The following is a 16,390-nucleotide window of genomic DNA, read 5'->3' as shown; positions in this document are numbered from 1 at the left end:
TTCTCAGGAGGAGCCTGGGTGGCCTGTGTCAGGGCCTCTGTTAGGGGAGCTTCTGGGTGGCTTTATATGCAACTTTAGAGCATCAGAGGGAAACTCACTGGTAGAAAAGAGGAGGAGGCTCTGCTCTTGTGGAGGTTTTGGAAACAGCAGCTGTTGGGTTTGGATGTGAGGTGTCCCTCGAAAGTTCACGTGTGAGACAGTGCAAGAAGGTGCAGAGGAGGACCGATTAGGTTGTGAGTCTTACCCAATCACAGAATTAATCCCCTGGCGGGATTACCTGGGTGGTCACTGCGCAGGTGTTATGGCTGGAGGAGGACCTCGGGGTGACTGGGTGTGTGCATCGGGCGAGTGCAGTTTCTCTCGGCTTTCTGGTCGTCACGTGAGCTGCCTCCCCCTGCCGGATTCTTCCTCCATGATATTTAGCCTCACCTTGAGCCCTGAGGAACCGAGTCTCTGTCTGTGAACTGAGACCTCTGAAACCGTGAGCCCCAAATAAACTTCTCCTCCCCTAGAATTGTTCTGGTCGGTCTTTTAGACACTGCAGCTCTAGTGAGCTTGTGTCCTTCTAAGGCTGGAAACAGAAGGCCAGTTGGCCAGCAGTATGACACACAAGCACCCAGAGGCCCTGACGGGTGCAGAGGTGGGGGGGGGGAGCTCCAGGCTGCAGCCTCTCCTGAGCATGTGGGGCACAGGGCACAGAGCAGAGTACCAGGGCAGCCGCAGCCAGGGGACTGCCCTGCTGCTCCCAAGACAGCGCCTCCCTCCCAGCCACACGCCCGAGTGGGCACTCGGGGGCGGGTGGGAGCTATTCATGGTATCCTGGGGACGCTGGTTGAATGAGGGGATCCCCAATGGCTGACTTTGATTTCCCAGGTAATAGGCTGCCCTTGCCAGGTTCATCCTGCCATTACCAAACGGCCTCACCCCACCACCACCTGGGACCATCCCACCTCCACCTGTGTCCCCCTCACTGTGTTTTCACACTGCCACGGAGCCCCCGGTGGCCCAGGACTTTCCACCTGCAGCCTTCTCCTTTTATTCTGACAAAGGGCTCCCTGGGTGCTGCATTCAGGTCTCAGCGACACCCTGTCATGTGCATTCAGCTCTTGCTCCTCAGGGAAGAGTCTTACGCTTCCTGATTTTCCAAAGTGGTCACACATGCCAGGAGACCACTGGGGACGCTGTTCGTGACTGCTGGCCACTGGTCCTGGTGAGGGGAAGACCACGGGTCACAATGGCCAGATCCTAGGGCATAGAGACCCGCCTGAGTCTCGGTGCACTGCTGTGGAACGTGGGTGTTCTGTTTCCAAAGCACCTGCTGAAACCCGCGGTCCAGGTGATTCTGGGGGCTAGGTAAGGAGGACTTCTAGTGACTGCCAGCCTTTCACTGGTGGTATGGACTTTATTATTCCAATTTTTATTTAGAGTTGAGCCTTGAATTACTTTGGAAGCAAACCAGTCCCTCCCCTGACTTGAAACTCATTGGTATTTTAAGAACAATAGTGCTCAATCGCCCGGTCAGGTTGTCTGCGGCAAACTAAGTTGAGGAGCGGTCAGGGCGGTCTGCAGACAGGCCACAAGCACCAAGAGACATGCGTCTGGGCCTGTTGGAAAAGGACCCAAGCATTTGAGCACCGATGCAGGCCCTGGCCTGGAAACGGGCCGGTGGTACAGACTCTGCCCTGCAGGTCTCGTGGCCACCTGGGAGCCCGTGTCAGGAATGTGGCTCAGTGTCCCTGTTCCTCAGCTCCAAGAGGTCCAGTCTGGCAGTCAGGTCCCACACTGCCAATGAAACCCTAAGGATGCTTTGCGATCCCTCGGGTTATTCTGTGTACTGAGTGAAGCATCTCAGACTAATTTATCAAAAAGCACTCTTGCACACACACCCAAAGGGAATCTTAGGATAGCAGGTTAAGGAGCCCCTGAAGTCCCCCAGAGCACCAGATCTGTGACAGGGTCTGACGGCCGCAGCGGCCACTTCCTGCAGCTGCCTCTCAGTCTAGATGGGCTTCCAGGCAGGGTTGAGGCCATCCCACCCTTCAGAAGCAGTGACAGTGTCCTCTGGACTCCCTGCCCTCTGGCTCTTCTGTATGAAGTTTTATGGGAACACACCAAGCCCCAGCCACCCCGCCCACCACCCTCCTCCTGCTCAGACGGGGCCTGCGAGCACTCGCCACCTGGCCTCCAGTAGAAGGGCGCCCCGACTGGATCATCCCACCTGGCTGTTGGGCTGGCTCTGAAATCTGACCCTGCTCTGTGGCGACACCGGGGTGTTTTAATTCATTTTTATGCACTTTCTCTTCCTAAGCCTATTTAAGAGTTCACTATTATCCCACCCCAAATAGCTTGCCATTGAGTGGCAATGCTTCCTTTGTGGCAGGAGGCCGTTAAACTGGTGGCCGTGTGTGCCTTAAGGAGTCCTCCCTTCCATCCACGGTGCCCCCCGCCCTGGTGCCGCTCCCGTCCCAGAGCCTTTCTGCTCCAACCCAGCCACTTCCACGCCGGCCTCGGTCCTCCAGAGCCTGGGACATTACCTGTGGGGGAAACAATGACATCCATTTGTTCAAGGGGAGACTTTGTCCTAGATGGTGGCAGCCCCAGGGAAGGGCTGCAGCTGGGTGGCAGTGTGTGGCTCTGAAGGTGGCTTCCCCACCAGGACTCGGGCGGGAGTGTCACAGAGTGAAGGGGACTGCCCCTTCCCGGCCGCCCGGCCACTCATGGGGTTTCCAGTAAAGTTCCCTCTTTTTCTAGTTTCCATTTCCAGAGTGACAGGGACTTTGTCAGAGAGGACTTCTGCAGAGTGGGGCACAAGGGCAGTGCCCTGGCCCCCGCTGCTGTGGGGCAGTGGTCTGCTGCAGCCCTGGGGTAACGACGTTTCTGTTTGCCTCGGCTGATTGTGTCCACAGCTCATGTCCTCCGGCGTGGCGGTGAGGTGGCCCATCCCTGGAAGTCGTCCTCGTCAGAGCCAGGCAGGGGCCGGGGGTGGGGGGGGGGTCGGCTTGCCTCAGGGCCATCTGCTTGCTTCTCGCTGGGCCCTGAGGAGGGAACTGGGTGGCTCTGCGTTGTGGCGGGGGTGGGGGGCACACTTGCAGCCCTGCCTGCAGGTGACGCGACGCTAGCTACTGGAACACTGTCCCCAGCGATGGCATGATTAATAACACTACCTCATTTTTAAAAAGACTCTGGTTTTCAAAGCAGGACTCCATACAGTTTCATCAAGCCCTGACCGTCCTGTGGATTCCTAGTAGACGGCTTCTGACCGCCACCCGTCCCGGGCAGGGCTCGCCAGGGCAGCACAGCGGGATGGGGGCCTGGGGAATCTCCCCCTCAGGCCCCCGGCAGCCACCTGGGACTTGTCAGGACAGGAGACTGCTCGGCTGTGTGCCCCAGGACCCTTCCCTAGGCTGACCCCTCTGTTTCTTGATTTCTCCTGACAGCTGACAACAAGGACCAGCTGGAGAAGGCTTCTGGACTGAGGATCCTTCACAGTGGAGTCGGGCCGGTGAGTCCAGTGAGGCGCATCCTCACTTCTGATGGGCAGCGTGGGTCGCGTCTGGCGGCGTCTGGGGAGCAAGTGCGAGCGGTGCTTGGACTCACTATGCCGGGGAGAAAGGGTGGCCGGCGATGCCGATGGGAGGTGGTGGCAAAGTTGGCATTGTCGCAGGTCGCCGTCGGCGTCGTAATGGTGTGTTCCCAGGAAAGATCAGTCACAGATAAGCCAGGCAGAGAAGGTACCAGAAGACGAGCCTTTCTTCCCAGTGGGTCATAACTGCTGAAGTGGTGAGGACGAGCGGTCCCTGAAATCGTGGCTCCCGGGGGTCGGGGGACATACTTGAGTCTCATTATTTAAAGAGATATTTGGGGAAAGACATGAGCACGGTGCTTCATGGTGTGATGTAAGTCCCCCGACACCTGTGTCCAGCCCGGCCAGGCTGGCTCCTGGGCAGGCTGTCAGTGAGGGAGGGAGGGAGGCTGGTCTCACTGCTCCCTGCTCCTCATGGCCACCCTCCCGGCCTCGGGGCAGCTGACGAACTGCTCCAGAGCAGCAGACTGGTTCCCCTCAGGAGAGGTATGTGGCCACTCCTAAGTCAGCAGGGACTGAAACCAATCTATGCCCTTGCGTCTGAGATTTCAGATTTCACAGCACTTGCCATTAAAGATAATTAACTGTGAAGTAGCGCTGACTTATGAGTGTCCCTGCCGCGTGGTGGAAACGTCCTTGTGGAGCCACTTAAAGAGTGGCTGCTTCTGTGGGGACATCTCCTCTTCACCAGCCCTGGGCCTTGGGCTCCTGAAAGCAGAGCCGCCTAATTGGCCGCCGCGCTCCTCAGCAGAGGCCCTGTGCCCCCGAGAAGCGCACGCGGGCGGGCTGGAGTGCCCGGCAGCAGAGGGGCAGAGTGCGGGCACGCCGGCGCTGGTGGGGTGCTCCGAGATCACCGGGGCCTGGCAGACACAGTGTCATGGTGCCGTCGGTGCCGACGCTCCAGCTGCGGGCATCCTGGCCTCCAGTGGCCAGCTCGCTGTCTTCAGCAGCCAATGAGGGCGAGAGAGAAAGTCAGTCCTGGGCTCCCAGGAGCTGTCCGTGTCCCCGGACAGAGAGGACAGGTGCTGGGAGGGCCAGCCCGTGGTGGGAGGGCAGACATGGCTGCCTGTCCCTGCCCCTGCTCAAGCAGGTAGGAGTGTTTCAGGTTCCGGTCCTTCCGGGAGGAGCAGTGGTGTCCAGTGTCTGGGAGTGGACCAGGCTGATGAGGGCCAAGGGCGCTGGTGCACCCATCGGGGAAAAGTCGGAACGGCCAGTCTTCCTGCGAGAGGCCGCAGCTGGGCCACGCGGAACCCGGCCATGGCTGGAAAGTGTGTTCTGTTGGCACAAAGTGGGTGCTGTCCAGAGGAGGGCTGGGCAGGCCGACAGCGTGGCAGGCAAGGTCCCAGGGCTCACGGCAGGGTGGCCAGTGCCGGGCACTTGGACACCCCTTCCTGCTCTTCTGTGGAAAGACAGCCCACTGACACCTGCCCCCCAGGCACGGCCCCCACGGGTACTCGCTGAACTCCTTACTGTCGCCAACACAAACCTGAGCCAGGGGACGGAGCCCCCGAACCTGTGGGGGATGGAGCCTGGAGGAGCTGGAGGCGGACAGGTGACTTGCTGTCCATGGTCAGTCCCACTCTGCTCTTGCCTGGGCTCCTCTGCCACGTTCCAGTCCCTCGGGCCTGACCTTGGGCCCAGTTTCCTCTGCCATCCAGTGGAGTAATCTCAGTGTCCACTTTGGGGGCTCTCAGAAGGTCCACTGAGGTAGCAGACACCAGACACCTGGGCACAGTGAGCACTCCGGTGCAGTTCCTGACCAGACAGGTGTTGGACCCTCTCCCTCCATCTCTGGCTCTCCCTCCCCGCACCTCTTCATCTCTAGGGCTACCCTGTGGGTCATTCCCTCCATTATCTCCCAAACCCCCTTTGCTCTGTGTCTAATCTGTTATAAAATTCAAGTGTTAGATGCCCTTCTTGATCATTATGTTTTTAATTTCTAGAAAAAAGTGTCATGTTTAATTTTTTTTCAGATCTATCTGTTCTTGTTTCCTATTGTCTTCTGCTTTTATTATGGGTTTGATGCCTTCTTTTATCTTCTGAATCAACTTTAACCTATCTATTTTGTAGTTTCGATCTTTTCTTGTCTCCTGATCCTGGGTCTCTACAGCGCGTGCCCATGGCATCGTAGTCCCCCAGGGAGTTCATTTCCTGTGTGGTTATGAGGACTTGGCTTTGTCACTGTGACTCTGTCTTCAGCAGGGAGTGTAGGTCTCCTGTGGGGCTTCTGTGTACAAGTTCTGCGCCTGCTCTGATGTCCCGGGGGACCCCTGCTCAGTCAGCTTCCCAGCTTGAAGTCCCTGTCCCCCAACAGGTGGCTGGGTCTGGGGGTCGGCTTCCCCTCCGCTCCCCAGCAGGCGAGCGGCTCTTAAGGCCCTAGGCTTAATGTGGGTCTCGGTTCCGGCTTTCCCTCCTCCCTACCTGCAAACATGTTCTAGGAGGTGCTGGGCCTGAAGAGTCCAGAATCGGTGTAGGTGATGGGGAGTCGTTCTGAGAGGAAACCGGGACCTCACCCTGCGCCCCTCCAGCTCCCCTGGAGTGAACCCCACGAGGGCAGGGCTCTCTCTGGTTCTTACTGTGGTGGGTCTGGTGCCCAGTGTCCAGGAGTGAACCCAGGCTGAGTGAACCCTGTGGCCAGGGTCCTCTGACAGGGGCAGGCAAGGCCCGGGCAGACCCGCCATCATAGCAGCAGTTTCTCCCTTCTGTCCTGGCTGGAGTTAACCGCTGTCTGGTCCCCAGGTGACCAGAAGACTGACCTGTCCACCTTGAGGGACAGAGACTGACCCAACCCTAGAGCACGTGTCACCCCTGGTGAGAGTCTGTCCGTGAGAGTCCATGGTCCACCTCTCTCTGGTTGGCGGTCTCCGGGCATGTCTCTGGCCCACAGGCAGGTGGAGACCAGCCCTCTTCCCTCCTGTCCTTTTCCATGTGGACGTCCCACTGTGAACGACAGCGTCTCTCCACCTTGAAACTGACTGGCGTCCTCCTGTGGGCTCTGAAGCTGGACCTCTGCATGTCCACTTAACTTTCCACCTGGCGAATCCCAGTGCAGACCAGTCTTGATGGAGGGAGGGACGTGGACAGGTTTGGAGCAGACCTGGAATGAAGAAAAGGGCACGAGTTGAGAGATTTTAAAAACCTAATGGTAGTTTCTCCTGATTCCCCTTCCCTAGCTCAGTAGGCCTGATTTGACGGTTCTGGTTTCTAGATGTACTAGACTTCTTCTAATTCCTAAATCTGGGTGTAAAGCAGTGTGATTACTGGAAATCTAGCAGCACTTACAGTTCTCTCCTTGGCACTTGTGATTCACACTTATGGTGACAAATAGTAGAATTCAAACCTTTTAAGCCAAATAGAAATATCCAAACAAGATTTAAGGGAATGAGCAGATTGCAGCATGCCGTCAAGTAGATGGGTGGCATTTTGATGTATTTCACAATCTGATTTCTGAAATATTGAAATTTTCCGTTTTATTCAAATTAATAAATCCACGTGTCCTCCGAAGGAAAATCATAATAACCCCAATGAAAAGCTGAAACTCTGGGGAGAAAACCTACCTGGGTGATTTTTCCAGGTGGTGGTGATGGGCACGGCCCCCACACGGGTAGCTGGAGCCAGGATTTGCTCTGGGCCCTGACGTGGCCGTGAACACAGAGCTGCAGGGTTTGCTGGCCTCACGTCTGCTGGTGAGTGAAGGTGGCTGGCCCCGAGCCTTGGCATTGCCCCAGCAGGTTCGAGACCTCCGCAGGGAGAGCCCAGAGCAGCGGGTTCCGAATCCTTGGAAGAGCGGCTCAGACCCACGTGGCCAGCCACAGAGCGGCCACAGGTAGTGAGCTCCCCACTAGGCAGGACCTCCTGCCTACCTGGGGCGCATGGGGCCAGCACAGCTTTCAGACACTGAAGAGCCCCCATTGGAGCCTCTCCTGCGGGCCTGCTCCTCCAGCTCTGCGCTCCTCCTGCCCCCCGAGCCCGAGCTCTGTTCAGAGAAAGGGCTGCGTGGCCAAGAGCGTGCCACGCCCACCGGCCCCCAGGTCTGGGAGCCCGTCCTGCTCTGTCCCCACTGGCCATGTGAATGTGCCTGTGTGTGGCTGGCGGGGGTTGGGACGCTCGACAGTCCCACTGGAAATGACCTGAGAAGGCCGCTCTGCTCCCCCACAGACGCCATGTCCCTTCCTGTCTTCCCAGAGCGCTTCTGCTGCTTTCCATAGCTTCAAAGTCCAAATCCAGCTGCTCAGGGATGGCTGAGAGGACGTGGACGCTCAATGTAGACTTCAGACAATGAATGGGCAGGAGCACGTGCGTGGCCCAGCAGGCCACGCACCTGCATGCTGCTGTCATGCAGCTTGGGGAAGTGCACGTCCTGCCCGACTGCCCAGGTACCAGTCTGGTGAGTCTGGGTTTGCCCAGGGGATGACTGACATAGAGGGACCTTACCCACAGGTGAGGGAACCTCTAGAGCAACATTCCCCAGAGGAGAAGAGAGGAAGGCTGCATCTGCCTGCAGGGTGCCAGGGGCTCTGGCGCTCCCACGAAGCCGTTGAGCTGTGTCTCTGGTGCAGTGGGGACGGCCAGTCAAGCTGGCTGAGTACAGGCTGGCGGTCGGGGCAGGGCCAACAGTTGGGAGTGCTGACCGGCAGGTGGGACCCAAAGAGGTTCCCAGCCCAGAGAACACACAGACCACAGCCCCTCCTGTCTGGGGGCTGTTGTGGCACCACACGGCTCCCCTTCAGGTCGGGGTCGCCGCCGATGGGTAACAGGCAGTCTTGTTCCTTAGGTAAGGACGGTGTGCTGCGTCTCTGTGCGTGTACTGTGGGGCAGGCCGGCAGCTTGAGAAAGCAGCAGGGCAGGAGCATCTGTAGCTAAAAGAATAGGACTCCACCTGACCCTCTGCCTCCCTGGCCGCAGTCCTGGGACTCGGGTGGAGAGGGCCATTCACCACGTGAGGACAGAGGGAAACAGTCAGGGCACAGCTGACCTGAAGCCCCCGCCGTGGGCAGAAACCAGTCAGACACACGGAACTCTGCAATGACCTCACCAGCCCCAGAGCTCTGCACTTGAGCAGCTGGCAGTGTCCTTGCTCACCGGAGGGCAGCGTCGCAGGGACCGGGCAGGACAGGCTGGCATCTGGGAGCTCTCTCTGAATTGACTTCTTCCTTGGACATCAGCGTAGATTCTCAGGATGTTGTGACTGCAACTGAGAGGTCCCACACACCTCCACCTGCCTGTTCCTCGGCGGTCATGTCTACGGAGTCAGGCGGTGATGTGCACCCGTGTGGGAGCAGCACTGTGTCACTTACCTGTGGTGTGAGCACCAGGGCACTGTGGGTCACTGGGCGCGGTCACTTAGAGAGGCAGAACACCTGACCTGCCAGGGCTCCTCCTGGGACGCTCAGAAGGAGCACTGGTGTGTGCAGAGGCAGGACAGGCCTTGGGTGGATGAGCAAGGTGGCCGCGTGTGCAGGTCAGAGGAGCTGGAGAGGGGCGATTCGGGTGTAGACTTGGATAGAAAACAGGGTCTGCACACTCCTGGCCGCCTGGCGTTGGGTCTGAGACAGACCCCCACCTCCTGGATCCCCGAGTCTGGATCTGGTTCACTTAACATCAGCTGCCTCCGGCCACCAGTGGCCTGTCAGTCACTGACCACTTGCAGCAGGCCGTGGTCCTGCTGGGGCTCCCCCCAGGTGTGTGCCTCAGTGACCCTGCTGCTCCTGTCAGTCAACACAACTGTGACCGCCTGCTTGTGGTACCTCACTTGTTCTTTATTGGTTCAATGTTTTATTGGAGCATGGCAAATATACAAAACAGCGGGTGTATTTCATGTGGCATGTTTGTACTGGCGTGTAACAGGATTCTCCCAGGCCACCATGTCTGCAAGTCAACCATGTTCCCCGGGGAAGCACCCCCGTGGCCCCACAAAGAAGCCCTCCCAGCCACACTGAGCATGCCTCCACGTGCCTTTGGGCTGACGGGAAGTGAGGAACCATGTGCTCAAGAGCGTCTGATGGGAGGACAGACACCCCCTCCCAGGAGAAGTGTGGGGATTTGGAAGGATGCAGAGGTCAGGGTTGCCACCGGGGTGTGGCAGTGAGGCAGGGACTGAGCGTGAGATGGTGCTGATGCCCTGGTTGCAGGTGCTCAGGGGCACCTGAGAGAGCTGAGGCTGGGGGCCTTGGACAGGTGGGCAGTGGACTCCATCTCGACCAGGCTTGGTCCAGGTTGGTCCAAGAACCAGTGTGCAGGCCAGACCCCCTGAGCCAGGGAAAACCAGGCCGCACACACTGGTCCCCAGCCGGAAGGAGAAGGTTTCAGGTGACGGGTGCTTGCCTCCCCAAAGCTGGTCCAGCGACCTCCTTGGCATGGTCCAGGAGCAGTGGCCAAGCCTCTGCAGGTCTTGGGACATGAAGGAGGCCCAGGGGCCCAGGCCAGGGTAAGGCCACTCCCTGTCCCTCCCTGCTGCGCTCACCCTCCTTCCATCTGCATTCCTCAGGAGGAGAAACCATTTTTCTCTTAAACACAAAAGCACATGAGTCCTAAAAACCACCTGTTCCTTGTAAGTACTCCTGATTTGCCCTGGAAAGGGAGACCTGCATGGAATCACATAACCTCCCGGGCCATCCATCCCAGGCTGCTCCGGGTCAGCCCTTCCAAGACCCGGGAGAGCAGGGTGGACGGAAGTCCAGGCCCCTGAGCAGTCCTGCACCCAGTCAGCTCCCCGTGAAGACAGTGGACTTGATGGACAGCTCCGAGTGGGATGGTGCCCAGCAGTGGCACTCGCAGCACGTCCCTTCCTCCGCCCCTGAGCTGTCCTCGACCTGGCTTCTCAAGCAGAGATCACATGTGAATACGTGTGACATGGTAACGTGTGTGGACAAACAGGAGTTTCTTACAAAGGATCCCTTTCCCCTGAGGTCTATTCAAGGCGCGGGGCTCCCCGCGTCACATGGGCTCATTAATGCCTTTTCCATACTTTTCTGGGACTTAAAGTCAGGAGAGGGGCTGTGTGATGTGGCAGTTGCCATAGCAACAAATTCAATTTTTATTCTGTATCAGAGTGAATAGTCACGGAAAATGAAACCACCGGGTTCGCTGGTGGCTGTGGCAACCCCACCTCACCTCCCGCCACCGCTTCCTTGCCCTTCTCTAACATTTTCAATTGATTTGTGTGAAAATGAGCATGGTGTGCCCTTGGATCAAAGGGACATGGTGCGCCATCCTGGGTGGCCTGGGACAGTGCCTCGTTGAGGCTGGGGGGCTCGATAGATGTGCCATGGGACTCCCGCTCAGCCGTGGCTTGCTCCTGGTCCAGGGGAGTCTGCCCCAGGCTCCGCCTCTGGCCCCTGTTCTCAGAGTGTGGAGGTGCCAGCAGGTGGCCTTCCGGCTGCAGCTTCCCCGAGCTTGGGCCGGCTCTCAGAGCAGCCGAGGGTGAAGAGAGCCGTCGCCCAGGCCTCCCAGCCCGCTGCAGCGACCGAGCCTCCTCCTGCAGCCTCTCTGCAGACGTCACGTCTTCTGTCCCTTGGAGGCGACATGTGGCACAGGTGGGGAACCGAGGCACAGGCAATGACATGGGGAAGCAGCAGCGGGGGCTGGTCCGGCACAGCCAGCCCCCAGCCCGCGTCTGGTTTCCCACGCGCTCCTCTGCAGCTCAGACGTCCAGAAGGTCTCCCATCCTGGCCTTTGGCTGAGAAGCCCTTTTGCTCTAGGTTGGAACTGGGCTCTGGGCGGGCACGTGGGCCCGACAGACAGGTAATCACCTGGACACTCACAGCAGCTGCTGGCCCTGGCCTTCCCTGCTCTTGCCGGGTCCTGCAAGCCCCAGCCACCAGAGACTTCACATCAGAGCCTCCTCTGCCCCAAGGAGCCCAGGACAGGTTGGTGGAGAGACTGAACGGTGGCCTCTACGTGGGAGCCCCTCCAGGATGTGGCAAACCTTCGCGCCTCACACCTTCCGTGGTACAGCTGAGATGGTCAGCTGCAGCTCAGCCGGGCTGGGAAGGTCCCCGAGTGTGTGAGACGCAGGGTGCGAGCAGCCCAGCTCCTGCTCTGTGCAGAAGCCGTCCCCTCCTCCCTGGGTGCTTCACCGCAGCGTGTGCTGGGCTCTGCCGCCTTTTCAGCTATGCGCTCAGGAGTGAGGCCACATGTGTCCTGGTCATCATGTTGTCTCCAGCACCCAGCATCCTGCCCGATGTGCACAGGGACACCCTGAGCTGCCCGGGAGTGGGCAGGGTCATGAGCTACGTGCAGCCGCAGGCCGCCTGGCCCCGGCGCTCTCACACCGACCTTCCTACCGCATTCAGACCGCCTTTCCCCAGCCCAGAGCCACAGTGGAACAGAGCCTTGGCCCTGGGCCGCGGAGCCCCCTGTCCCTGGCAGAGCAGAGGACCCTCTCCAACACCAGCCTGGTGCACTGCTGCTGCTACCTGTTCCTGGAGCCATGCTGTCCCCTCTGCTCCTTCAGACCAGCCATCTCCAAGCTCCGATGGAAACCCGTGGGCCTGAGAAAGCAAGGTTTTCTCGTCCTGACGAAGGAACTGGGCAGCACAGCATAAAATGTAATCAAACGTCAGCTCAAAATACTCCCACATCAAAATAGACATGAGGGAGCTCGGCCCCGAACGCAGCAGGCTGCGAGTTGGGCTTGCGTTGCTTGCCAAGATGTGTGGTGGCCTCTCCCCAGCGGGAGGGCCTCCCCGATAGGAGCCCCTTGAAGCTGTGCACAGGGCTGTGGGCCTGTCATCAGAAGTCCACAGACACGTGCTCACCTCAGCTGAGGCCACATACACCAGGGGTGCAGGATGACAGAGCTTTGTCCCCTCCACACCAGAATGCCACGGGCACACTTCCTGGGCCCTTCAGTCCCTGTCCTCACCCAGAAGACAGGAACTTCATGGATAAACCATGGCATTCCCTGTGACCCCAGCACAGTGTGGCTCCCTCACCCTGTTCTGCAGGCCTGGGGACTTGAGTTGGTTCCCAGGACTCAACTGTGACTGTCCCTGCTTATTCCCAAGGTCCTCACAAGTTCTTGGTGTCTCTGAGCCCAGGAACTGCTGCTGGGCTCCTGCTGCCCAAAAACATGGCATAGGTGTCCTGGGTTCTTCTCACCTGATGGAAGGGAGAGGTCCAGCATCAAGGGCCTCGCTCCCTCCAGCATTCCTAGGGGAACTTCCTGGGTCCTCCAGCCTTTGGCGGCCACAGAGCCTGGCCAGCCCTTGGCCTGTACAGGCACCACTCCAAACTCTGCCTGTGTCACAGGGACATCTTCCCTCTGAGAGTGTGCCTCTTCTCAGAAGGACGCAGTCATAGCAGATGCAGGCCTATCGTAGCCTCACGACTCCTGCGAAGACCCCCTTCCCAAGTAAGTCCACATTTGAGAGAGCTGGGGGTTAGGAGTTGAATGCATCTTTTGGGAAACCAGACCAACTGGCAGTGCCCTGAGGTCACGATTGCACCGTCCTGTCTGGAACCAGCTGGCCTGAAACCCCTCCTTTGGGCATGCCATACCTTGCTCTTCCCTTGCAGGGACAGTTGGCCTTCCCAGCCAAGTCAGCCTCTCCAGAAATAATGAAGTCTATTACGTGGATCTAAAGCCAGCTTCTGCCCCGACACACACCCTCCGCAGACCCGGCAGGCACCACAGGGACTGAACATTGTAGGCTGATGAGAAGAACAATTCATTAAGTACATGCCTTGTGCACCCAGAGCAGTACCTGGAGAGGTGAGCACGCATCCAGGAGGTTGGACAGAGGTCGGACTTCATCATAGCATCATGGCAAAACCCAGGAAGAAGGGCGCTTGGGGCTGTGGAGATTTTGGAGAGCAGGGCCAGCCAGCGGGGCTCCGAGAGAGCACCCCTCCTCTGCCTGCCTCAGGACGCCCTCCTGGCGGAGTTTACTATAGGAAGACGAGTTTCTCTCAAGGGACAGCTGTTCTCAGGGCCTCTGTGTCTGCAGTTTCTCAAACCCTATGCCAGAGGGTCGAAGGGGAGGACACTGGAATGTGTGTCTGAGCACGTCAACGTGAACCCCCAATCGCCTGTAACTGCAATGCACTGAAAACCAAAGAATAGGGATAACACAGTCCTGAGCCAGGGGCTGAAGAGGAGAAGGTTATTACCTGCAGTCACAGATGTTAGAGTGAACCCCACCATGTGGATGACCAGAGTGGCCTGAAACTAGGAAGGTGTGCTCCGGGGTGCCGTGGCCTGGTCTATTGGTGTATTATGGGAACCACATTCTGGTCTCTTATGTCTAAAAGTGCGAGGGGTGCTAGATGCTGGGGTGACTCATATGTCAGCGTGCACACACACACGCCTCCCTTTCTTGTCGGTGACAATGGGCCAGTGGCACGGTCACACAGACTCTCTGGCTCCATTGAGTGCAAACCTTTTCACTGAGTGGCGGCTTCACGTATCTCACTGAGAGCATAAAGGAAACGGAGGCTCCTAAGGAGGAGCGTTGCCAAGCCCTGGACAGTGCTAAGGTTTCCCAAGGCCTAATGTGGAGGCCAGCGTCTGACACGCCTCAGGGTGGGGCCGTGCCCTCCACTCTCGGGCCACAACAGGGTCCCAGACCGGGGGTCAGACAGGGGTGCTCAGCCTCCCAGTGCTGGAGACTGGAGCTCAAGGCCACTTCTCCCTGTGCCCTCCCAAGATCGTCCTTCCGTGTGGCAGTGTCCTGACCTTCTCCTCTTTCTTTCAGCACCTGAAATTGAGCCCAGGGTTGCTGACCACTGAGTCTCCTCCCGCCCTCTTGTGTCTTCTGTTTTCATACAGGTCTCACTAAGTGGCTGAGGCTGGTCTTGAACCTGTGGGGGTCAGGCCCAACCATGGCCCTGTGGTGCCTTGTAACCTCGGCAAAGATCTTCTTCCCAGACACAGCCCCCTCCTGATGACCCAGAGATTCAGAGACACAGTCAGCCACACTGCTGGCTGTAGTCAAGTCTGGGGGTTCTCCTTGAACTTGGGTTCTTGTTATTCATTAGCTCCACAAGACGGTGTCTGGGCCCTCTTCCTATGTCCCATCAAGCAGTCAGTCAGATGTGACAGAGGCCAGGGCAGTGGGGAGGCGAGCCTGGGGCAGATGGGGCGGGTGTGTCTAGGCGCTCTCTGGGGTCAGACCACACTCCCAGGGGGTCTCCAGCCATAGCAAGGGAGGCCAGTCTCCACAGGCCAGCCTGCTAAAGTGACCACTAGTGGTCTCAGTGTGGGTGGTCAGATACCCCTTCCTCAGGCGTCCTGCCCAGCACCCGGCGCTCCCTTGGATGCTCCCTGGGGCCGGCCGGGCCCGAGCACGTCCTTCCGTGGAGTCCCTGCGGCACGCTCTGCGGCTCGGAGGAGCCTCCCGCGTTTCCTACGGCCGCCTCACAGTGACACAGAGGCACTAATTGTTCAACTGCTAATTTGCAGACCTTCTCTAAGCAAATGCAAACCAATTCTGGTCCTCAAAGCCCAGCCAACACACAATGTTCGATTTTTAATTTCCAGTCCATCTTAGATTATGGGAATGAGAAACAATATTTAATCCCTCGTTAACACATGAATGAGCGGAAGCTGTCATTTCCAACCAGACCATAACGGGATTATCTCAAGAACTGTCAGTTTACGTGAAAACATTACGTTGCCCAAATTTTCATAAAAATTAGCAATAGATAATATTCAAGATCAGAGCAATGGAAAGAGAAAGATCTGCATTCATGGTAATAAATATTCATGTTTGTCTGCTCAGGAGATGAAAATCTAATCAAGGGGCTATTGATGCACACTGGCTTTTTTTCCCTAACCAAGACGTTTCATCTAAATCGGGTTTGATATGGAAATGAGTCTCCCTCGTAGTCCTCCGGGCAGCGCTCACCGGGATCCCGCGGGGGTGCCCACTGCCCAGGTCTGCTCCTGGCACACGCGGCTTCAGGGCGGCTGTCACGTGAGGCTCTCCGCGGCCTCTCCGTCCAGTGCCCTCCGAGGTCAACAGGAGGGCGTGCTTTGGACTCCCCTCCCTTTTTTTCAGAAAAAACTACGGCATAATTTTATGCCCATTAACGCCTAGAAACTGCGGGGTTAGAATCCTCTGTGTTTTTGCTTTTATGGACAATTATCATAAATCAGAAGACACTGCGTGAGGCTGAATAAAATACGTGTGACTTTAAAAAGAAAAGGTAGTACCTGCAGGACAGTGTGGGTGTGCTCATGTCACGTGCTTGTGAAGTAGGGTGTGTGTTGTCACTCCTGTGTCTATGTGTGTGCTGTGTGTTCATCTGTGTTTATCTGTTGATGTGTGTGTCTGTGTTAATGTGTTGGTGTGTGTGTGCTTGTGTATTGATGTGTGTTTATGTATTTGTGTGTTGTGTGTGCTTGTGTGTGGTGTGTGTGTGAGTTGTGTGTGCATGTGTGCTGTGTATACTTGTGTGTTAATGCATGTGCTTGCATGTTGAGGTTGTTTGTTGTGTGTGCTTGTGTGTTGATGTGTGTGCTTGCGTGTTGGGGTGTGTCCTGTGTGTTGATGTGTGTCTGCATATTGATGCATATGCTTGCCTGTTGAGTTGGTTTGTGGGCTGTGTGCTTGCACGTTGATGTATGTGGTTTCTGTGTTATGTGTGCTTGTGTCAATGTCTGTTTAGGCATCTGTGTGTTGTGCATGCTTGTGGGTTGAGTGTGTTTGTGTGTTGTGTGTGCTTGTGTGTCTTTGCATGTTAATGCATGTGCTTGAATTTGAGATAGTTTTGTGTTGTGTGTGCTTGTGTGTTGGTGTGTTAGGCATTTGCATGTTGTGTGTGCTTGTGTATTGAGTGTATGTTGTGTTGTGTGTGCTTGTG

General features: G+C 57.4%; 1 protein-coding gene across 1 annotated transcript in view; it reads left to right on the top strand.

Annotated features, from left to right (window-relative positions):
* Ptprn2 (protein tyrosine phosphatase receptor type N2) overlaps positions 1 to 16,390 on the top strand; it is a 631,370-nt gene that overhangs the window by 404,028 nt on the left and 210,952 nt on the right. Inside the window, exon 12 of the mRNA XM_048785405.1 lies at positions 3,438 to 3,502. Within this exon, the coding sequence (XP_048641362.1) occupies positions 3,438 to 3,502 (65 nt within the window). The remainder of the gene's footprint in view (positions 1 to 3,437; positions 3,503 to 16,390) is intronic.

This window comes from Marmota marmota, unplaced genomic scaffold, assembly GCF_001458135.2.
Source record: "Marmota marmota marmota unplaced genomic scaffold, marMar, whole genome shotgun sequence".
Taxonomy (NCBI): domain Eukaryota; kingdom Metazoa; phylum Chordata; class Mammalia; order Rodentia; family Sciuridae; genus Marmota; species Marmota marmota.
This window is presented reverse-complemented; position numbering and strand designations above follow the sequence as displayed.